We start from the raw sequence: 25,107 nt of genomic DNA on the forward strand, positions 1-25,107 counted from the left end.
GCCTACTTGTGACTGAGTGCCTTGTTAAGCAAAAAGCTGAAGAAACAAATCCATAATTAAGAAGTTTTAATTTCAACCATTGCTTCTGGCTAAAATAGGAATCCATAATCCATAATAATGCTTCCTCCAGTGAAAAAAACCCATCCCTGTTCTCCTCTCACATCAAAATACACTGACATATTTGTTTTAGAACTGATTTGTAAATGGTGTTCATGCATATTTCTCTCCTGATTCAGACAATGTTTGGACTTTCATTCTGACGGCACCCATTCACTGAATAGGATAGAGTGGTGAGCAAGTGATGTAACGATAAATTTCTCCAAATCTGCACCGATGAAGAAACAATCACATCTAAATTTTGGATAGCCTGAGGATTTAAAAAAAAAAAAAAATGCCATTTTGGGTAAAATGTTCCTTTAATGCGCAGGGTTCTGATCAATCAGTTTGTGGGGAAATCAATCTCTCCAGAATCACCTCTTTCTCACTAATATGCTAATGGCTCCCAAAGTACTTCTGTCAACGAGAAGACATCTATTAATTATTCAGTCTCACTATGGCTCTGAAACCACAGCGATACCTTATGTGGTATTCACAACAGTCTGCAGCCAGTGCTGACACAGGACAAGTCAGCTTTTAGTGTATTTCCCCGCTGGATTGGATAATTAGAAAAAGGTGAAATTAGACACCTTAGAAAATGTGAAATGTGTTGTAGGCTGATAGACAATGGATGAGAGAACTCATCTCATTTCGGGTCAGTGGCACTGGGACTAGTTGTCACACAAGGCAGTTGTCAGTTGTCACATTGTTATTGGGACAAGTTGTAATGATTTTAAATCATTCAATTACTATTTCTTTGTTCTGAAAAAATATATATATATTATATAATATTTTTGAACCATTTGCATACTTAATGATTGATTTGTTGATTCAGGTTTACTAGTGTATATGCTGTTCAATATTATTATCCCATTAACTTACCCCATATGCCAACATGCTCTACTGCTGCTTTGGTCAGTGTGTGTTCAATGATCTGAACCTTTGTCCTGAACAATAACAGAGGGAATGTTAGCTTTAAAAATACCTCCAAGGATTCTTGTGCCAAAAACTAAACATGTAAATTAATTTACCAAATGACAATTAGGAAAAATATAATATGATCGTCATAATCACTGGCTCTAAAATGCATTGATAAGATTTATATGAGATATAGTAATCACGGACGGCTAGAAAATTCATTCTAATTCATTGATCAAAAGATGTGGGAATCCTGCAGAATTGCAATGCTAAAGGCAGCTGACAAGGGGGGTCATTTCACGACTCAAGCTAAAAACACTCTGTCACTGTTAAAACATTTACTATAATATATTTACATACTATCAATTTTCCTTTAAAAAAAAAACCCGTTTCGTCAGAATAAACGGCTAGTTCTGAATGGCATCAATGGAGACACACTCTTATTGCCCCATAATGGTGTAGTTACGACATCTGCCAGCAGGGGCTAACTGTTGAAGCTAACCAGCCAAACCTTGGCTCCTTGGCGAGTTAAATTGGTTCATTCAGTGCGCTCGGACACAGGGGAGAGGGTCTGGGTGTGTTTGTGAGGAGTGGGAGTGATTCTAAATGGATCACGTGGGATTCTTCCCTAAGTAGGCGGTGACGTCGCAGGGGCAGTCAGTCAGTGGAGCGGCGTCATCTCAACAGCTGCTTTCCCTCCCACTAGCCCACCCCACACATCATTTGGGGAAAAGGAGAGGCTTCGCTGCCTTCTACTGCACTTCAGGGTCGTGTTCCGTTAGACCAGGCACGGAGAGGCCTTTTGCTGCCGTTACTCTGGCAGGAAGAACCCGCGGCAGCCACCCTACTCGCTTCCCGCCGATGTTTTTTCCCTCGTTGCTTCACTGGACGTACCTCACAATGACTGCAGACGCGCGACGTAGAATGTGACCATTGAAGTTCTTTTTTTTTTTTTTTTTTTAAATTCTCTGTTCCCGCCTCTAACCGCTACTGTTTATATTTGAGGAGAAATTACAGGCATTCGCTATATAACGGAAGAAGGTGCGAAAGTAGCGGTCTCAGTGCTAGTACCACAGACAATTCACGGGAGATAAAGCCTTATGTGTACAGTGCCAGACAACAATAGCTCCTGACGGATGGAAGGAGGGGTTTTGCTCCACGAATTCAAGATGGAAAACGAAGAAATGCGCCCAAGTTCTTGCGAGTAGCGCGAGGGGAAGTGAAGAGGTGGTTTACCGACGGTTTTTTGGTAGTGCTGGAGGGAATGATGGCGCGCGGTGCGGGTCGACAGACGGCGCGCGCATCTTTCTACTCTGTCACAGAGTGAGGTAGGTCTCATAATAAATAGATATCTCAATATAATATTGTTTTTGCTTCTTCTAATTACTCTTTGCCGTCCTTTAAGGGAAACGATCTCATTTATAAACCCCATAATGATTACTGAGGAAGATCAGTAAGTAGTTCGAACCTAAGTTGTGTGTAAACAGCATGGACATGTTTAAAGGGCAATGCAGAAGTCTTGCTTCTAATTATTGAACACTATTCACACCAGAAGTCTTAAAAATAGATACAAATTTCCACCCAGGAAAAACACCCAGGTTGTGAAAATGTGGTGAAGTGCTCCAGATTTAGCTAATCTGTGAGCGAGGCGGTAAGAAAGTACCACCGCTGCCCAGTGAGAGGGACTTTTGCAAGCTGACCACCACCCACGGCTCACTACTCTGCTCGAAAACACTTTTAAGCCATGGTGATAGTATAAAAGAACAGGTCAGACTTTGCCCAAATGTTCTCAAAGCATTTACTGCCAAGTCTTTCTTCCAGTTACCCAGGTAATAAAAACATTGGGAGTAAAATGCAAATACTAGCAGAAAGACTTAATGTAGGGCATTTTTAGTAATATTAATGCATCAAATATGTTGCAGTTCGTTAAAAGGACTGTAACGTTGTTCAGCACAGATGCCGGCAGATTGTGACAGTAATGTGCATGAATCAACAAACCTATTTGCTCTCATGGGAGATGAGACGTCACATTAGTCACATAAGCCATATTGACATAAAAAAAACAATTGAAACATCCTGCTGAAGTATGCAGGGGCCAAGATGTATGCTGGCATGCTTCAAGTATCTCGTACAAATTATTCCACCAGGTGTGTGTGTGTTTTTTAATTTGGCCACAGTTCTCTTTTAGCAGAATTGGGGGGATGGTATTCATCTCTGTCCAAGTTATGGATGACAGATGCTCTGAGAATAAAATGCTTTGAGCTGCATCCTCACGATATGTGATTCATTAAACTCACCTTTCAAAGGAACATTCACAAACTTCTGAATGAGGTTTTTAAAGACCCTGGCATTTGAGTAATGGATGCAATTATATGTCAAGCACGGCCCGAATGTGTCCCAGTAAGGGTCATATTTCCAGGTTCAAGCAAACATTAAAATGTGGTGTCATATCTAGTACATATATATAAACACAACCATCAAGATATGAACAGTGACCGTGCAAATGCAGAACCCATGATGAGTGTTTTCACATGGGACACTCAATGTCAAATTAATCATTCCTTCTGGGAGAATTACTAGCGCATATGGAGATTTATTGAATCTGGTGCGCATTTGTTTTGATTGTACATTGCATTTATTGCCCTCTGTATATTTATTTTTTAAATGTCTTTCAGAATGTTTTTTTTAATCAGTTATTTATTGGCTTGGCCATTTTTGTTATTGTTAAAAGGTGTATGTTCAGATTATGGCAAAATGCTTTAAACTAAACATCTCCTACAAAAACATTATTATGCATGCAAATTATTCATAATGTTAGGCTAACAAATGGGTGTCATTGCAAATGCATGTCCTTTTTAGAGAGACATGATACCTTTCACTTATTAAATTGAAACCGCCATTTACATGGATAGTCAGTAGAAACATCTCAACAATGCATTGGTTATGGAAAATATATTTAGCAAAAAACCTGTGGGAGCAAGTGCGTTAAAAAGCTCCTGCTTTTATTATTGTACGGTAGACTGATTGCTGAGTTATGCTAATATCCATTATATTAACTTTGTTTGCAGGTGCTTCCTATCAGAAGTCTAATAGCCTCATGTTGCTCTTCTAATTGCTGACCGCTGTGGCCACATCACGCTCCTAATTTCTGTAACTGTATGAAACGAAAACTGGTGTAGCTGGAAACTAAAATGAAAAAGCAGCTGGTTTTATGAATTCCTCTCTGTCGTTAACAAATACAGAAATATTTATTTATTCTCTTCTTCCTCAAACAAAGTGTGTGACTTTGGCAAAAACAAAAACACCTAGCACCCGAGTGAGTGCAGTACGTAGCATTCTCTAGTGAGGCTCTTATTACAGGATATCAAATGGATGACAAAGGAAACCTTTGGAGCATTTCATTCGCTCTGTTCTGAAGTGTGTTAACCTTTAAAGTAAAGCCAGGCTTAGCCTCTTTCCATCTTACTGTAATTGCCCATGCTGGGTGAGCACATTTGGTTGAAAAGGTTATCATCCTCTGATCCAGCTGTTGCAACGAAACAAAACAATCCACAGAGACAAACATTTAGTAGGTAGGTTGAAGGATAGCACATGGAACTTACGAAATAGGGCGTATAATTATTTTACAACAATGTCAATGAAAGGAGTCAGAAGGTCACACGAAATGTTAATAGAGCAGTGATTTATATGTTAGGTTGTATGAAGTTTGCACATTTTGCAACCCTGTTACAGTTTTAAACCCTAATTTTCGTGGTTTTGTTTTTAACCAGTAAACATTACATTACACAAATTATACGGTACCATTAAAATGTTTAAAAAGTTAACTGACTTACCATTAAAAAGTCAGTAAGAATTACAGAAAAAAAAAAAATTAATACTTTTATTCAGCAAGGATGCATTATATTTGCCAACAGTAATAGTTAAGACATTTACATGTAATATTACAAAATATTTATATTTCAAAATTGGATTCTTATATTCATCAAACAATCCTGGATAATTTTTACTCTAAAATATTAAGCAGCACAGCTAACAAAATATAAATATCACATGAATAAATTACATTTTAAACTATATTAAAATAGAAAAAAAGTTGTTTTAAATTGTAATGATGCTTATATTTTTTTTTACTATATTTTTCATCAAATAAATGCAGCCTTTGTGTGCATTAAAGTCTTATGAAACTTAATCCCAAATTTTTTAACCATACCTATATATGAGTATATGTTCCATAAATGTTAAAAAAGTATATATTTTTTATATATTTATAATATTATCAAAATATTATAGTGTAAAAATATTGGTGTTCTTAAAATAAGTTAACAGGGTTGAATGGTTGATCTTGATGAATGCAATCGACGCTGCATTTGTATAAGAAAATGGAATAAGACAATGATAATAATTAGAAAAATAATGAATAGATATTTTATTTAAAATTACCCATTTGTCATAGTATGTTAATGCTCTATGTTGGCTAATAGTTTATGAAATGTATCATTCTGAGAACAACAACAAACAAAAGCTTTTAAAAAATAGGACACCAATTTGTGCCGTATTGTCATAGAACATTTATAAGCACTCCCTCTTCTGATGCTCTCAAAACGAACCCGAACAAAACATGACTTTCAAAAACAAGACCCCTGCTTTACCTTTGTAATAATTTCTCTTCTATTTTTAGATCACCATTACTGGGAGGAGGTTCTAGAATCTAATAACCCCCAGTGTGAGAAAGCAGCGGTTAAGAGAGGAAATTGCTGGCAGGGAGGCCTTTCCCTCTGGTGCAGTGTTGATAAGTTTAAGGTGGAGGGTGAATAAGGGGTGAGGGCTGTTATCACTCGCTGCTTCTGGCTGCGGATCCTGCAACACTTGCTTGCTGGAGCCTGAAAATTCATTTTGACGGATGCTTCCCCTCTCTGGCTGTTAGAGTGCATCTGGGTGGGGAGGTGGCTTAGAGGGCCTCTGAGGCAGCAGTGTTCTCACTGAATGCCATGTTGTGCAAACCTGCAATTTAAACTCTCACGCAGGGCAGTAAAGGTTAGCTCATGATATGCAGAGACCCCCGTTAGCAATCTCCCCCACAGTGTTGCCATGTACCGCAAATGCAGGAGACTGAAAAATCATAACGTTGGTGGTGTAGAGAGAAGATTTATGCTGTCATAAACCTTGGTTGTTTCGAAAATCACCAATGAATTTGCAGGTGATGCCATTGCCAACATGACTTCTACTGTAGCAATACACGGCTCATGAATGTAATTTAAGATCTTCTGCTATCCATTGAACTGCGACACTCCTCAGTATTACTCACTGTTTTTCTCTCCTCATTCTTAGAGCACAGAGACATCAGTCTGAGGAAGCAGTCGTCCTTCAGAAGGGAACTGCCCCAAAGCATGACCGTCTGTCACTGGGGAGGGTCAGAGAAACGCATTCCTGCAACTCTCATGAACAGTTTGTCATCCCCCTCGTAGGTCCACCTGCGGCCCAGAACACACCCATCTGCCAGCTCAGATAACCCTCAGGCTGTTTGCAACACATGTTTGATGTGATTGGTTGTGACCGCCGCGCTTTGCTAAGCAGCCCCGCTCTACATCATGCAGTGGCGTCGGCGACACTGCTGCCCCATCAAGATGACCTGGAATGTCAAGCGGTCACTCTTCCGCACACATGTAGCAGGCCTTCTCTCGCTGGCCTCACTCTTCGCCCTCTTTCTCATCTACTGCCACCAGGATTTGCTGCAGGGCCGGAGTTGGTTGCGAGACAACCCCTTGGTTTACACCATGCGGGGTTTGCGCCCCCACAAGGAGCGTGCGAAGGGAAACCAAAGCTCTCTGAGAAGCCTCTGGAAAGACAATGGTTATGTGCTCCCCAAACCGTCTGTTAACTTCAATTTCAGTTCTCACCAGGCAGAGATCACTGCCCGGGGTATTGTGGGATTGGAGATCTCGCCGAGCGGGAACAACTCGAGCACTAACGGCAACACCAAGAGCTTGCACAGGGAAATGGGCGTGGGAGGGCGTCTGGCAGCCCAGCCTTATCACTGGCTGCTTAATGAGCCCTACAAGTGCAACGAAAGCAGTCCCTTCCTGGTTTTGCTAATTGCTGCCGAGCCAAGGCAGTTGGAGGCAAGGAACGCCATCAGACAGACCTGGGGCAACGAGACCGTGGCCTTGGGTTACGGGTTCGTGCGGCTCTTTCTGTTGGGAAGGATACCGAATGCGTATCCCCAGAGCTCCATTGAGGAGGAGAGCTTGCAGTACCATGACATCATCCAGCAGGACTTTTTGGACACCTATTACAACCTTACCATCAAGACGCTAATGGGCATGAGCTGGGTTGCTCGCTATTGCCCGCACGCCCGCTATGTCATGAAGACGGACAGTGACATGTTTGTCAACACAGAATATCTCATCCAAAAGCTGCTAAAGCCAAACATGGCACCTCGACAGAATTACTTCACAGGCTACCTAATGAGAGGCTACGCTCCCAACCGCAACAAGGACAGTAAGTGGTACATGCCACCAGAGCTGTATTCCAGCGAGAGATATCCTATCTTTTGTTCCGGGACGGGCTATGTGTTCTCGGGGGACATGGCGGCGAAAATCTACAATGCCTCGTTGAGCATTCGTCGCCTTCACCTCGAGGATGTGTATGTAGGAATCTGCCTGGCCAAGCTGCGGATCGACCCAGTGCCACCACCAAATGAGTTTCTCTTCAACCACTGGAGAGTGTCGTACTCCAGCTGCAAATACAGTCACCTGATCACCTCTCACCAGTTCCAGCCCAACGAACTCATTAAATACTGGAGTCACTTGCAAAGCAACAAGCACAATCCTTGCCTTAACATGGCGAAGGATAAGAGTGGGCGACCGCGCCATAGGAAGTTGCAGTGGGAAGGTCTTCGGTGATTAGCCAGGGCTCAGGGTGCAGTAGAGTTACCACAGCATGTGCAAAATTCAGCAGTTTATGAGGTAGGGAACAGCACAGTGTTTTTGGTATTGTGAATCAAAACTATTTTTTTAATTTCAGAGAGATGTTATGTATTGTAATCCTGTTTTTTTAAAGGGAAGTGAGAGACATCTACGTGTGCAATATCTAGCATGCACAACAAAAACCATCCAATGGCGATACCGCCATTTTCAGGTGCCAATTAACCAAGACATATTAAGAGGTTGCCGAACTTCCTCTTCAAGCTAATGTTCGAGTGGTATTACTAAGGGCCAATTTCATTGAGATTCTCACTGTTTCTGTATACAAAAGAAGAAAAAAAATCGGGAATACCATATGGTGGTGTATCTGTACTGTGACACATTTGATTCTCAATGATGTCCACCCCTGACATTATGAGATGTTGATTTTTCTATCTACCTACAACCTGCAAATGGTTTACAGTAACCAAACCAAATTAAAAACAGTATGTGTAAAATAAAATATATGGAATTTAATTGCATCATAGATGTCAGATACTATTAAAATAATATTTTTCAAAGCTTTACAATGACTAAATATACAGGTCTGCCCTTGATTAGGGCAAGTTAAAACTATTTATTAAATGTATTTCTTAAGCACATTGTCTCAGAGGTGTGGTCTCTTCCAGTGTTATTCAAATTATGTGACATTATCCAAATACTATGTTACTCAGCCTGAACAGAAACCCCATTTTACAATGCATTTATTTAGATCCGAACACATTTTACTAAACAAATACAATAAAAATGTGATAACCCACAAACAGACAATGAAAAACTTGAGTTGAAAGCATTTTTTTGGTTACCTAAGTGACCCCCAGAAAATTGTCAGTGGCAGGGATGGGCAGTATTTCAAGTACATGTATTTAAAATACATATTTGAAATACAAAATACTATTTTGTATTTAAATACCTTTTAAAAAATCAAATGTATTTTGTATTTAAATACATTTAATCTTAGTATTTTTGTATTTTCAAAATACATAAAATACTTTTTGCCAATCGCCCTCTTTATTAGACTGCTGATTTCCTGTATCAACTAGTTCAAACATGACACTTTCATGCATGTGAAATGCAGCTGTATAACACCATCTGGAATTGGGTAATGACATTTTCTGGATTCCTGTAAGGAAATAAGGAATAATACTGCCTTCGTGTGCTATCAAAATTTCCTATTTCCAATTTCAGAAGTCCTGAATACAAGCATGTCGCATTCAAGTGCTTTGGAAAAAATCGGAATCGTGGAGGGCGCCAGGTTTTCTGGGGAAAAAAAGCCAAAATCTTAGATATTTAAGATATTTAATTTTGAATAAAATGTAGCATTCCATTTGTTGACAACTATATCATCATTCACAGTGCCATATTTATAGTTAGCTTGTTGATGATTCTGGATTTTCAGTCAAATACATGCTGTTTTGCTGTGTATAAACCATACAAAATGCTTGAAATGGTTATTGCACTACTATGTGCATGACTATGACTTTAAAACAAGGTGATCTTGCTTTTGTGGGGAAAAAAAGCATACCTGTCCCAGCAGGTAAAAAAGAGCACTAGCAAGGGGAACATAGCGTTAGCGCTAGTCTTGTTAGGACACAACAAAATACAATAGAACTTCTTATAATCAGTGATGCTGTCTACACTGGATGTGGCGTAGCGCGACACGACAAATCCCCGACAGTAAACTGCTGACTCGTTCTATTTATGACATACTGACACAGTTCAAATGATTTGCAATACTTTGTCGCGTCCAGTGTAGAGATACTACGTGACTGCAAAAACATAGCAAGTGTGAAGTAAAGAAAAGTGGACATGGAAAATAGATGATTCAAATGTGAATGGACTGAAGTGTTTTGAGTGAGTGAGTGAGTGAGTGACTGATATCATCTTTGTTATGGATGTTGGTTCGCAGTGAGTTCACAGTTTTAACGTAAGTTTGCTTAAATTTCTTTTCAAGATCTGAGGTAAAATATCTATTGTTGCTTTCACTATGGCTATAAACCTCACGCAAAATAATATCCAAACTCACATTAGACACTTTTAACGTTGAATAAAGCACATAATCATTACCTGAGATTATCACTGTCATATTTTGTATGTTGTTCCTGCCGCGACGTCGCAGAAAATAAAGAAGAACATTTCTAAAATAGAATTCCGTGTCACTTATTGTCACGTGTCGCTGTCGCGGGTGGCTAGGACAAAAATTACATGGAAAAGACACTTTTTGTCGAGTTGCGTCACGTCTCGTTGGGACACACATTGCTACAGTTTGATCCCCCCCCCCCCCCCAAAAAAAAATCTATAAAATAACTGTTCCATTATCCGGCACGGTTAGCGATCACACTACATGTGTACCGCACCTGAGCCACCTCTTCAAGCGGCCCAGGGCATGGTTAGACGAACCGCACTGGACACGGTACAGAGCAGTCACACTTGTGAAATGAACTGGACTTTGGGGGTCAATCGCGCTCAAGCATGGATCAGATCCCCTAGTGTGAGTACATCCTAAATCTGAGTGAAAGCCACCCAGCTTTATATCAACTAATCAATTTGCATTGTTAAAAGCGCTATACAAATAATAGTGACTTGACTTGAATTGACTAGATGACACAACTGCATTGTATACACTAATATAGTTATCTTTATAATTATCGTTCTTGGTGTAAACAGGCCTTAATAGTGTTACTTCACTGGATGGCCAATTTCACATGTATTTTGTGTATTTTCAAAATACAAAATACTGTATTTGTATTTAAATACATTTTGATGTATTTGTGCCCATCTCTGGTCAGCGGCATAAATCTTGACGGGAGACTGTAGATCTGATCAAATAAACATTATTGGAAATAATTCACTTCTAATTGACTTTTACAGACAGTTGCCTCCTTCATTTGCGAAAGTAAAAATGTCTTAGTTGTCAAAATTTGCATAATTCATGCAAATTTCAAAACATTATGGAGAAATATCAACATTCGAATCACCATTATGCACTCATTAAATTAAAATGAGACTTGAAAAATCCCAGAATCAGTCCCCAGATGGAACCGAAGACTAATGCGTTAATGATAAAGTAGATAGTGTTGCTCTGGGTCAAAATATATAATTAGTGGGGGGGCTTCACAACACATTAGCTGAGAGTAATCCAATTAAATTGATGCTGGCAACATTTGAAGGGTTTATTTATCATTTTCATTACTCATTTGTCAGTCTAATTTTAATTAACCACATATTCAAGTGACTACGATAAGTGCTAGATGCAGAATTTGTGCATCAATTACAGGTGACTCAGAAGACATTTCAGTGTACCCTTCTCACAAATCATAAGCACTTGAGTTTCACAATATAACAATTATTGTGACATAAACGAGTCCCTTCATTTCCAGACCTTTACTTGTTGGAAAACTTTAGTAATTACTAAAAACAGACTTTGACAGAGGAAACAGTATCTGCTTTAAAGATAAAAGATGGAAATTTATCTTGCAGTAAGAATGGAACAATTTTCTTGCACACTCTTAACGTTTCATGACACTTCTGTGTTGTATAAATATAGCAGCAAAAAACAGGAAGTGGTAAAGTCTGAAAAAAACTCACAAGTTCATGGACTGGAATAACTTGAGAATGTTGCAGTTGTTTATCTCACAATGCAGTCACTGTTTTACCATTTAAAGCAGATCATTTGATAAGTAATATGGAGTTCACAATATTGTGGCACAGTGAGTCAGTTCATTTCCAGGCCTATACTTGTCCTTAGAAAGTTTGGTTCCACCTCCACCCAGAAATACTAAAAACAGACTTTGACAGTGGAAACAGCAACTGTTTTGAAGATAAAATGTGGAACTTTAATGGAATGGAATCATTTTACTTGCAAGCTCTTGAGATCACTTCTGCCTAATATAAATACAGTACCAAAAATAAGAAGTGCTAAGGACTAGCAAACTTGTTTATGAACTGCAATAACATGAGAAATTTGGTGCAGTCGTGCATCTAAGAAAATATTTTGTGAACACGATTTTATGCAGCATATGGACTATAAATAAATCACTATATTTAATGTTCAAACTGTCCCAAGCATCAGGAGATTTCTAGGACCTCATTGCTTTAGACCCTAAAACCATCTGTTAAGAATTATGTTCTTGCTAGACAGAAGTCAATTCACACAGCAACTTGCAATTCCAGTGCATTGCAATCCGTTAAATCCTCATCTGTTGTTAAGCATTTATCTCCCTCAATTAATAGGAATCAAAGTCGTGGCCAAGGGCGAGAGAATATAACAAACAGAAGCAGCTTTCATTCTGCCACGCTGCATGCAATCACAGAGAAAGATTAGCACACTTCATCCACAACACTTTGTCCCACTGATTTACCAGAGAGAGAGAGAGAGAGAAACCAGGAAAAAAATAACTTGGGGCGAGTGATGAATGAACAGGAAAGAGGCTGTGACTGATCAGTATTGAAAACCTGTGCTGCTCTAAACGTGTGAAAAGTGAACCTGGGAAAAGAACTCTGATGTCCACCATGATGGAGTGGGTCGCCAAAAGCCCGAACCCAGAGACGTGTTTCCAGAAATATAGCGAGTACCAGAGTATGATGAATGTCCCAATAGCGCCAAAAGCCTATAGCACAGCAATGAGATTGAAGAAGAGAAATTCTCGCTGAATCATAGGGTGTAATTTTGCTTGTTCATGTTTTGATAAGTAAACATATAAAATGAATTCAGTCAAATTATTCAAGTGGTGTCAATATTTTAAGGTCTGAAACAGTTTTATCAGTGTTTTTTAGGTATGGTAATTCCTGAGCCCACGTGCTTCATTTTTGATCCCAGTGATTTTGAGATGTTGGCACCTTTCATGTGGAAACAGGTGAGGAATTCAGGGTCATTGTTGGGACATGTACAACACAGTGCTTAAACTCTCCTTTGTACTCATTAAAGGGAGAGTTCACCCAAAAATGAAACTTACCTAATGATTTATTTAACCTCAGGCCATCCGAGGTGAATATGACTTTCCTCTTTCAAAAGAAAACAATCAAGAGTTACTTTAAAAAATGTCCTGGCTCTTATAATGGCAGTGCATGTTGAGATTTTGAAGCCCAAAAAAGTGCATCCATCCATTATAAAAGTATTCCACACAGCTCCGGGGGGGTTAATAAAGGCCTTCTGAAGCAAAGCGTTTGTATTAGAAAAATATCCATATTTAAAACTTTATAAACTGTAATCTGTAGCTTCCTCTAACTGCTAACTGTCGTACACGCATTCATGACAGAGTGGCATTCCGTGGGATGACGTAGGCGTAGCATAAGGTACGGTGAGAATATGCAAAACCAAGTTTTGATTACAGCAAAGGAAAATCAGTCTCTTCTTGGCTTATATCGAAATCCTCTGATGTTAATAATTCGTAATTCATGACTGGTGTTCACCTACGTCATCCGCTGGAATGCTACTCTCGTGAACATGCATGTAACAGTTAGTGGAAGCTAGAGATTACGTTTGAGAATATTTGGATATTTTTTTCTTATACAAACACATCGCTTCACTTATTAACCCCTGGAGCCGTGTTGAGTGCTTTTTATGAAGGATGGATGCACTTTTTTGGGCTTCAAAATCTCGACCACCATTCACTGCAATTATAAATCTTGGAAGAGCCAGGACATTTTTTAATATAACTAAAATATACATCTAGGATGGCTTGTCAATCATGAGGTAAATCATTTTCATTTCTGGGTTCACTATCCCTTTAAATAACCACTGTTGAACCACAGCCTGGTATTTCAATAATCAAGGTAACAAGACCTGTTGTGCGAGTAAACGTACCTTTTTAATGGAAATAACCGGCAAGACGGATTAGCAAGAGTGCTTTATCTTTGCAAGGCTACCAGACCATGGAATATTTAACGTTTAAGAACGTTGTGAAGAATTTCAGTCAATTTAGCTAAACTCACTTTCCTCATTAGCTCAGACACGTTCATTCAGACAACAAATGGGAGCAGCATATGAATATAAACCTGTGAATACTACATCGGCGTCAATTACATGATGTGCTTTTGTCCATAATAGTTTATTCAAAAATTCATTAAAATTCAATTGGTGCATACAGTGACTTGAATAAGCTTCTTCTATGATGAGCATGTTTTTAATTTCTGAATGAATATTCATTTTTATATTTTTGGGGGCCATAAATTGAAAAGGGTGATACTGTCCTGAACCCATAATGGAGAAAAAAAGCGTCATTAACAAAAAAATAAAAATAAAAATCACAAAAATAAAAACTGATGACGACTAGACACTAAACTTTTCTCCGTTTTTCCTTTTCTTTATAATGGACACTCTTATTTCCCATTGACTACCTCGTTGTGATGAATAACCTACAATAGAACTGAGCAATGCAGGATTACTTTTTTGCAAAACAAATCCAATTCTACTCCACCCTGAACCCGATAGAAAAAAAAAATGTTCCTCGTGGATGTTTGCCAAAGTAGAACTGTAGTGAGGAAAGATAGTCCTACACCAGCACTTAAGACAATCTACTTTAAGGAGCACAACACTGCACAATTTCTCAGACCAGTAATGGCTATGTTTTCCGGGAGATGTCCGAATGGAAAAATCAATGTGTTGATCTGTTTTGAGGTGTAGAAGCTGAGAAGGACTTGCTTTCATGATAGCAACACTGCTATAAAAGGCTCTTGAAAAAGCTGACGAGGAACAGACCCCAACGCTATTTTTGACCACATAACAGGCAGCAACAAAGGCCCATCCTTTATAACCCTCATACCCCTTTATCTGTTAAAACACACCGCAAACAAGCTTTAGATCCAACATAATGGCCTCCAGTGGCCATTTGTTACTTCTGGCTAAATGACTTGTTGCCTCGGAGGATCATTCACACTATATGAACCTTTTGTAACCCAATGACAAGCTCACATTGATTTCATTTTTTTTTTTTTCATCAAATGTCAACGACGACTGATGGTTGACATTTGTTGTAAATATTCCAAACATTGGCTTTCTTCCACAATGTCCTGATTCTGGCACCAGATAGACAGGGTGATGGAGTACAACTGATTATCATGGACGTTGTGTTATCAAAACCAAACACATAAGAGATCTTCATCAACGGAAGATTATTTACAATTAGCACAATTAATGGGTGCATATCTTTGTGTAATTTCTCATATCCACCTACTCCGAAGCAATTTTACTCAGGATATTAGATGATAATAGCTGTAAAATGAGATTATATAGCATAAGTTTTAACAGAAAATCCATTAGAAAATGGACATTTAACTTTGTATTCATTTTTGTGTGTGAAAAAAAATCCATACTGCAACATGAAAAGGCATACAAGTATACTTCTCAGTCAGTTGTTAATTATTCATAAAAACTGAATATTCATAAATATTGAATAAATATTCATTTGAGCCTGACTCAAACCTTGAATATGACATGCATTTTTATTTTTACTGTTATGCAACAACAAATATCTTGAAAATGAATCTCGGTTTAATGAAAACCTGACAGATCTCCTCACATTTGCAACATTAAAATCACATCTTAAGAGTCCATGATAAGAAATATGCTTTAAAATGGTTCAAATTTCAAAGATTTTGTTGGCACAGCGGTTCAAACACTTCAAGTTCGCATTAATTTTTTATCGTGCTTTCGATTGATTTAGTGGTCAGCAGTCTGTGCCAAAGCGACAAACCCTGACCATTTCTGTTTACAGTGAATTCATAATTTATGATGCTTATATTAATGTGAACTTGAGATCACCATAATAGCTCAAACTCTCTGAGAACGGCATGAACAATCACATAAATGAAAATCCCCACAATGTTAATGTTTTTATTTTGTCACGTTTTGATACACTCGACCGCTCCCCTTTAAAAATACCCAAAAGGAAGAACCCTGCTATTCTTTCCTGTCATTTATCATATTGGATAAGCATATTCATCATCAAAAAGAAAAAAAAAAGCATGCTGCCGTATTGCTGGGGGGTCTTAGAGCTTTACATCTCACTTCCCATGAAACACTGTTTGTATGAGTGCACATGGTAACAGCAGACTCCTCAACAAATGCAAACTGTCAACTGGAGCAAGACTCCAGGGTTGACTGCTTCCCTAGCATGTGTAATATAACCAGATAGACAGCCAGTATGTCAATCCGGTATGTCGTGCAGAACTTGAGGAAGGCATCAGGGGTTCCCTTGAGGTCTGTAAAAGGCCTCTAATGTCCACAGCTTTCATTATGCGCTCTGGAGGGATTTCACTTAAGCTTGTTGAGAAGTGAAACTCAGGAACCATATCCAGAACTGTTCAAACAAGTTCAGTCATGCACAACATGTCATAAAAATTAATAAAATTAATGATTTTCTGAAAAAGTAACTGAAGCAAACCACTAAGAAGTGCTTCTTTATCTGATCATGTGGACCCTTTGTAAATAAACCTTCTTACAACACACACACACACTATATATATATATATATATATATATATATATATATATATATATACATTGCCCTCCAAAAGTATTGGAACAGTAAAGACAAAATTGCTCTGTTGGCTGTGGAGTCAAGACATTTAAAAATATGATTAAAAGATGACTATGAGACAAAACTACAGAATGTCACATTTTATTATTGGGTGATTCAACACATAGATGTTTTACCAGCTGAGAAGTTCAGCACTTTTAGAGTTTCATCCCTCTATCTGATGTGAGCATAAGTATTGGAACAGTTGCCTCACAGGTCTTTCTAAGTGATCAGCTGTGTCCTGTTGCATTAATTCTTCAGATATTAAAAGCAGGGAATGTGTCGTATCAGTTATATCCATTACTTCTGCATTCTGAATCTTGCATTCGATGATGACACACACAAACCAGGATGTAGATGAGGGAGCTGACTTTGAGAGAAAAGCAAGCAATTTGGATGCTAAAAGAAAAGAGGAAGTCAGTTAGAGCTCCAGCAAAAACAAAGGGCATGAAGAAATCAAGAGTTTGGAAACCAACAGCGACCAACAACGATCTGATCGGCTGAGAAAACAACAGTAGTTGATGACAGACAAATCATAAAAGCTGTGAAAATGAATCCTAAAAGACGTGTCTGTAAAATCACCAACAACTTCCAGAAAGCTGGGGTGATGCTCTGACAATCTTCTGTCCTCAGGAGACTTTGACACAGAATTACAGATGCTACACAGCAAGATACAAACCTCTGACCAGCTCCAAAAATAGAAAGGCAAGATTAGAGATGAGACAAAGATGAACCTTTATCGAAGTGATGGGAAAGCAAAAATGTGGAGAAAAAAACGGAACTGCAATGATCCCAAGCATACAACCTCATCTGTAAAGCATGGTGGAGGTGGTGTCATGGCCATCTCAACTTTACTGAAGACTTAATGTATGATGACAGTAGCAGAATGAATTTGGAAGGGTACAAAACCATCTTGTCTACCAATATTCAAGAAAATGCCACCAGATTCATTGGGAAGTGCTTCATATTGCATCAGGACAATGACCCAAAACACCCTGCCAGTTCAGTCAAGGAATTTATGTGTACATGAAACATTGTGCAAACATTTATATAAATCGTTATTTACACAAATATATATGCAATATTGTTTATGATTGTAACACAGTTCATAGATCGGGAAGAAGGAGGCGAAGAAGGCGGGAACCGGCAAACATTTAAACACTTTAATAAAATAAACAAACATTAAAGTAAAGCGGCAGCCCCTCACGGACGACTGCTGCACACAAAACACAAATAAATGTCCAGGCCTGGTCCTCTCTCGTCTTGCACTGTCCTCGCTCCTCCTTTTATCCTTCCGGAGCTCCTCCGGCCTCGCTCCGTTCCCACGGCTCTCGCCCCGCCCCACTCGCCACAATGATATATTGTTTATATGGTGATATTAATTTGAAAATGTAGTAATATTTTTATATTTAAGTGGAATACTTGAGAACTAAGTTCAAACTGATTAATTTTAGTTTAAACAAGTTCAGTCATGTACAAAATGTCATAAATTAATAAAAAATGGAAAAATTAATAAATAATAAGGAACTAATGTAAACTTCTTGAACTGTGTGCAGTTTTGTACACTTAACACTTCTTACAACAGCTTTTCTTTTACATTCCCACTTGTCAGTCTATAACAATGTACACATAAATCACGGGAAACTCCTGTCACTTATGTAATATCATTTTAATATAAATTAAAAATCTGAAATTGAATAATAATAATATTATTTAAATAATTCTGGGTTAGAGGGTTGTGATGGAAATTGAGGCACAAAAACATGCAAAAACATATAAATCATATTTCACAAGTGCACTAAATGTCATAAATTAATACAAATGTATGATTTTTTTTAAAAGAAGGAACTACAGTACTAACACATCTGATTAAGATAGCCAGCTCATTAGAAGAGAAGTCCATGCATGAACTGTGTTCCGATTGTCACGGTCCCTACGTGTTCATTGCTCCCTACTCCCTGAGCATTGGAAAACCATTGAATTTTACTTTAAATCATTACGTTGATTTTGTTTTGTGGGTGTACTAGAACATGCTCTCATGCTTGGTGGTGTATTATTACAATACCTTTCTCCCCAGCCTGGCACAAACAGCTTGATTAGTTCCGGGTTTGATGAAGGCCCGCCTTCCGAAAAACTAAATGTGTTGTGATTGGTTAGCTGTCCCAGTGCATTGTGATTGGCGAACAGCTTAGACAGTGTTTTAGTACTGCCACGCCCCTTGCCAAAGCAGCAAGTTCCGTCTGCTCCGGTATAGTTAAGGATGCCATCAATATTGCGAATCAATTTGAGCCGGATTCAGACCCCCGAGAATATTGAACAAGAGGATCACACAGAACCTTTGCATGCATGGATATTGCAAGACATATTACAGTGGTAAAGTTATTGTTGTTGTTTTTTGGCTAAATCACGTTTTAGATAGGATGTCAACAACCGCTTAAAAATAACTGCATTTACTATGTACAGATAAGTGCAACGGTAATATGTATTATGTTTATTGTTCTTTAATTCTAACATTATAACATGAATTGCAGTGAAACTGTTATACAGTTGAATTAATATATGCCATAGTCCCAGACTTACACTCTATTTGTGGCAGCATATATATGCAAATTCATTCTCTTTCAGCAGGAGCCGCTGTTGGAGTGGTAGAGATCGAGGTTTTCACGGTAACGCTGTACACAAAGCAGTGCTCCGCTCCAATGCTGCTTTATCAGACATTACATGCAAGATGAAATGAAAATGACACCCACAATTTTCTGAAGACACTCAGTTTCCTTCAGAAATACAGTGATATAAAAACACCCGATTTTGAAACGTGCAGTGCTCAACCAAGCGTTCTCCCCACAAGCCAACCATTCGCATTTCTGTAGGCGGGATTTATTTTACTGATATTCTAATGGGCTGCTTTGTGACATCACAAACACCGGAAAACAACGCTGTAGTCCAAACGGGCCGTTCGTTGTAGTTCTTGAAAAGGGATTTTTTAAAAAAGGACCCCTTTAACTTTGGAACATGGAACTGAAAACTGCTGAACTACAGTAAACAAGGAAGTGCTTCTTGAATTATTTTCAGTTTTGTTTATGTGGTTGGCTCAACTTTTTTGCAACACACTTTGTTTTTTGTTTGTTTTGTTGTTGTTGTTGTTTTGTTTTTTGCATTCCCACAATTTTGTCTACTAACAATGTCCTACATATACATATATCACTGGAGAATTCTGTATTTTATGCCATTTTTTCCCAAAAGTTAAAAATTTAATAATAATAATTGTTCAATAATTCTGGGTTAGATGGTTGTTCTGGAAATCACACAACAACTAAGGGACAGAAACATGCACAAATATATTAATCATATTCACACAAATAAATATTTAATATTGTTTATAATTCATTTTTTTTATCATAGTCAAAACTGAAAATGTGGGATATTTGAAAATGTCAAACTTTATTTATTTAATTATTTTCATAGACTATAAGTCACTTCTCTGTGTAAAATGGCACATTTTTTTGTAAAAATGCTATCCATCCATCTTCTTGAGATGTTCCCTCCTCTATGGCAGACACCTTCCTTTCCTTCTCCTGTTTTTCCTCAGAATCGCCTTTTGTGAGGTGCTGCTGTTGCAGAAGCACTTGATTAATTTCCTCAATCTCCTCCAGATACAGTTCCACATACAGTTAAACAACCAATGACGAGCTTATTCCGGCCCCTTCCCGTCGCTCCATTGCTCCATCCTGTCGCACGGCAACCTTTGTTTTGCGAAGTCAGGCTCCAGAGGTGCAGGCAGGATGCGAAGCTCGCCATCTTTCCTCTCCATCCTTCCCTCCACTCTTGCAGATAATGAAGTCAACTGTTTGAAAAGGAAATGGCACCGTTCTTGGTTTTATGATAATTGGCCCATCTGTCATTCCATAAATAAAGCGGATCAGCTCAATGTGTTTGGAGCGAGCGCTGGTGGGAAGCAGGGCAGGGCGCATCCAGGAATGACAGGAAAAACAAATGACTTCCTCCGCTCTGCGGGCGCGGATTCTTCAAGCATGAACATGGAACGTTATATGGCGAACGCGAACGGTGAGAGGCGGCTGTTTTTGAAAACATCTTGCCCTGCATTAGGAGATGATCACAATAATGGAATGAGCATTTGAAATGCGTCTGTCGTGTGAACAGCTATTCTTGGCTGTTTATCTGAAGAGCAGTGTTCACGGGTGGGTGACGGCTTCAAATCTCGGAGCCAGAGGGAAGACGGTTGGGTGCAGGTAACCTTGGTGTTCTGATCCACCGAAGGCTCTGGAGTAACTGGGCTGTTGCATTGCCATGGTAACCAACCACTGATCTGCGAAGTTGTGGTGGAGAGGAGTGGCAGTGACAGAGAAAGTGACAGACACATCACAGCGCACAGGAGGAGAGGAAGAGTATAAGAGAGACGGATAGAGAGAATGATATATGAAATGGAGAAAGACACCTGTGGTGGACTGAGTGGGAAAAAAATGGAGACTATATGTGTGTGTGATTCATATACGTTAACTTGGCAAGTAAAGGCCTGCTCACACCAAGAAAGATAAATATATTTGTATCCACACCAGATAACAATAACGGCCTGTTAATTCTAAGCTTGCATGCTGCAGTTTTAAAAGCCATGTTCACACTAAAATTTTAGGACTGCCAAACGCACTTAAATACGTGAGTGAATCCCCTAAATAATGATTCTGTGTGTGTCTACGAAACAGAATTTGCTCTCGAAATTGTGTCAGTTGACACCATTGTAACCACAGCAATATTCTGACATCTTGCATGTTTGGTATCCACTATCTCTAACCAAAGTAAAATTACAGCAACCAAACACTCGACAATTTTGTGGTAGGATGACTACTTTGCAGAGCGCGCGCTTGAAGGGTTGCCATGTCCACTGATTATAAGTGATGCTTATTATGTTTCTTTGGTCTTGGCTCATAAAGTGATCCAGTTTATGGAGTTAATAGGGTGGTGCAGGTATGACGTCAGAACCCGGAAGTCTAATTCGCCACTAGTTCCTTTGAGATTTTCCTATGGGGTTTTATAATGTGGTGTTTACATTTCTGAGTAAAATAAAGCCTGTGGTAAACATAACTTGACGATACTTTCTACAATGTAAACTGCATACACCCAGACGGAAAACGTGAATTTTGAAGCAGTGATGTTTATTCTTAACTCTTTCCCCACAATTGACGGAATTTTCTGTCATTTCTGAGACAATGCTTCCCAGCCATTGACAGAAATTTCTGTAATTTATGAGACGCTTCTCTGCCATTGACGTAATTTTCCGTCATTTATGAGACAGCACTTCCCTGCCATTGATGGAATGTTCTATCTATAATGAGACAGCGCTTTCCCGTCATTGACAGAATTTTCTGTCATTTATGAGACAACACCTCCACTCCATTGACGGAATTTTTCAGCTTTACGTGTTTTCACTGGTGTACAGCAGGAGGCACTATTATGCATCTTCTGAAAGAGTGCTGAATATCCGGATCAAAACATGGCAAAGAAGTACAAACAAGTGATCGCGTATTTAAGTAGTTGTATATGTAAAATAATGCGATCATCAAATATTAATCATTATATAAATTAAAACTTCCTAATGGCATCAAATGAAATGACGATTCAAGAAGTGGTATAAGACTGTGTGAGCTTTGGATGTGTTGATGGAAGCAATCTACTTGATCTGAATCTGATCCAGACGTATAGACAAAATACGTCTTTGACAAAATACTATTTTCTCAGCTTTTTGTTCAAATTGTTGCTTTTTTCACGAAACTTACCCACATTCAAGTGTTAATAAAACGATTGCATCTAAAATATTTTTGTTTTGTTTTGTTTGTTTAAACACAGAGGCTTTGTTCTTCGTTTTGATTTATTGCATGTTCAGATATTTATACAACAAAATATTCTGGGGGCTCTCAGTAGAAATTGCGGTTCTAAACCGGACCGAAAGGGCACTTTTACATTGGCAATTAAAGGGGCAGGGACTCGAGCCCTATTTGACTATTTGAGCTACAAAACTAGTATGATCATAATATATTAAAATAATATGATAACAAATACCAGTTTACAGCATACATCTTAAATATCTGAAAGTGAATGACACTGGTAGCATACCTTGCGTGAATACATTTCATGGAAGTCTACAAATAGATATTAACACATATGTGACCCTGGACCGCAAAACCAGTCTTAAGTCGCTGGGGTATATTTGTAGCAATAGCCAAAAATACATTGTATGGATCAAAATTATTGATTTTTCTTTTATGCCAAAAATCATTAGGACATTAAGTAAAGATCATGTTCCATGAAGATATTTTGTAAATTTCCTACCGTAAACATATCAAAACTTAATTTTTGATTAGTAATATGCATTGCTAAGAACTTCATTTGGACAACTTTAAAGGCGATTTTCTCAATTTTTTTTCACCCTCAGAGTGGGTGAAAAATACATACAGACTTACTGTATTTTTTAAAAATTGCTGTATACTACTGTATTTGCTGTAACGGTCTCTTTGGCGCCATTCTGTTGAGGTGGTTTCATTTTCCTCATTTCTTACATTTGGATTGACACAATTTGCCCTGGACCGTGTCTATAATGCCTCAACAGCTTGGGACTCACTACTGGATGTGTTACATCGATTATAATGATTGGAAAAATCCATTTGTACTTAGTGTTAGAAACAGCGCGAGCGCTTGGAGTACATCTGCACGTCAGAAATATACTGGGGCATCAGTTTACTGTCCGCATCCATTGTAGATAGTATAAATAATGGGTTCTATATTGTTGTCTGTTGTCGAGTTGCGCCGCGCCACTCGCGTCCGAGGAAGACACGGAAGCAGCGGGGCAGCGCCACGGGTTTTTCCCGGGGATGAACCCGCAAGAGTGGAAGAGCTCTGGAGAACATATATGCTGTGTGTCGATGCACCTTACCAGAGAATAAGACCAGCAAGCAAGGTAAAATATATGTACATTTGTCTGTGTGTTTGTGTCAGATTTTTGCACACCAGTTTAACCCATAGTGACATTTACTAGTCAACATGGCGGTTACAGAACTTCACCATGGTAAACTGCTCTGTTTCAAAAGACTTTTGTCATCTTTTTGAATTAAGTTACCGAATTAAAATGATTTTTAACGAGCAACGCTTATCTTATATTAACATTAGGTTAACTAATGTGAAATTTAGTTCAGGTGTTAATAATAATGTTGGCCAGTAGCCTATTGAGAAAATAAAATCGTATGTTAGCTAGGTTAAACTAGTTTTATGGCTAGCTGCCTTTCTAGTTTTAGAATTAGTTTGTTATAGTTTTTAATGGAATTTAAAATTTACTGCATTTTTAAAGGCAACTGCAATGAAGCATCAAGAAAGACATGAGCAGGCCAGCCACCCTGAGACTGATAATTCATGGTAAGAGAACAACTATGGTTTTGAGAGGTTTGTGTATTCTATACGAGGTTTGCCTTTTAAAAGTGTGCTATTTCTACTATTTGTTTTTCAGAGAAGACATTTCTGTCACTAACAAAGTGGATGGTGAGCAAAGATGGTGGCCACGTTTTGGAGCAGCACCTGAGTTTTGTAGATAGCTATGTATTCTTTGGCCGCTTGTCTTTTTTCCCATTATGTTTCTGTTGCCTAAAGATTCTTTGTGAGGATGAATCCAGAGGACACAACATAACGCACTGCAAAACGTCCTAAGACAGGAGAAATGGTGAAGATGCACTGTTCCAGCATTGGAAGTCTGTATTTTTAAGTGTTATACATGCAATGTTTTAAATAAAGAATTTGATATTTTGTAATTATTGTGTCTGTTTTAATTGAATGCCAGTAGTACCTATGTAGAGTAAAAATAAAATGAATTATATATAAAAATGTTAATGAAAATCTAATCTAATCAAATCTAATGAAATCTATATTAAAATGAATGAATTACAGTAGTATACTGATGAATTGGATTTTATTTACAGTAATTTACTGTGAAAAAACATTTACATTTACTGTGTAAATCAAATACAGTTTGCTACTGTAAATCTTAATTACAGTAACTTACTGGCAACAGTGTTGCCAGTAAGTTACTGTAAAAACCCTTTGAAATGTCTAACAGTGTAGATAAATTATTAACTTTGAATAAATGACTCACTTCATCTTAAAAGATACTGAAGGAAATTGTTTGAGGAAGTTCATCTTAAAAAAAGGCCCTTTTTCTGGAACAACTTCCTTTTTTAGTATGTGTTTCCTGATGAAATTCCATTCTATTAAAAATTCTATTAAACAGCAAAAATAATTGCTTGTGTAATTAATTGAGATTATATTAAAATCATAGTTTACTGATACGCTTGTACCTTTAGTGAATGGGGTGTTGAAACAATGCTAACAGCACATGCTAATAAACAGTGCTATTAGTTGGCGCACTACATTCAGTTTTTTACTTTAAGACAGTCTATATTAGCTATTAGGGTTTAGCAAACACCAAAATTGTTCTTCCAACAAAGAGTCATTTCAAAGATGATATTTAGTATAAAGGAAGTGCTAAAATGGTAAATCTTAGGACTGATGTGGCAGTCACACAATGCTAAATAGAGGAGGGAATAGGGGTGTGC

The 25,107-nt window shown here is 38.2% G+C and overlaps 2 protein-coding genes across 3 annotated transcripts in view; both read left to right on the forward strand.

Moving 5' to 3' along the window:
- The first annotated feature begins 1,661 nt into the window (after positions 1-1,661).
- b3galt2 (UDP-Gal:betaGlcNAc beta 1,3-galactosyltransferase, polypeptide 2) lies at positions 1,662-24,306 on the forward strand. Of its 2 annotated transcripts, none has more exons than XM_058759870.1 (4): positions 1,662-2,342; positions 6,343-23,465; positions 23,853-23,917; positions 24,009-24,306. In XM_058759870.1, exon 2 carries the CDS (start codon positions 6,603-6,605, stop codon positions 7,914-7,916), a length of 1,314 nt encoding a protein of 437 aa, XP_058615853.1. In that variant the 5' UTR covers positions 1,662-2,342; positions 6,343-6,602; the 3' UTR covers positions 7,917-23,465; positions 23,853-23,917; positions 24,009-24,306. The 2 variants fall into 2 exon arrangements, with proteins under 2 accessions (XP_058615853.1, XP_058615854.1); XM_058759871.1 differs by having other exon boundaries at positions 6,343-7,979.
- Positions 7,854-25,107, forward strand: part of glrx2 (glutaredoxin 2) — a 31,806-nt gene continuing 14,552 nt past the window's right edge. Inside the window, exon 1 of the mRNA XM_058759875.1 lies at positions 7,854-7,979. Within this exon, the coding sequence (XP_058615858.1) occupies positions 7,954-7,979 (26 nt within the window). The 5' untranslated portion in view covers positions 7,854-7,953. The remainder of the gene's footprint in view (positions 7,980-25,107) is intronic.

Source organism: Onychostoma macrolepis, chromosome 22 (genome assembly GCF_012432095.1).
Source record: "Onychostoma macrolepis isolate SWU-2019 chromosome 22, ASM1243209v1, whole genome shotgun sequence".
Lineage (NCBI taxonomy): Eukaryota > Metazoa > Chordata > Actinopteri > Cypriniformes > Cyprinidae > Onychostoma > Onychostoma macrolepis.

What these genes read in the sequence shown, in the direction of transcription:
- b3galt2 (XM_058759870.1), top strand. Translation starts at nt 6,603, where the DNA reads ATGCAGTGGCGTCGGCGACACTGCTGCCCCATCAAGATGACCTGGAAT.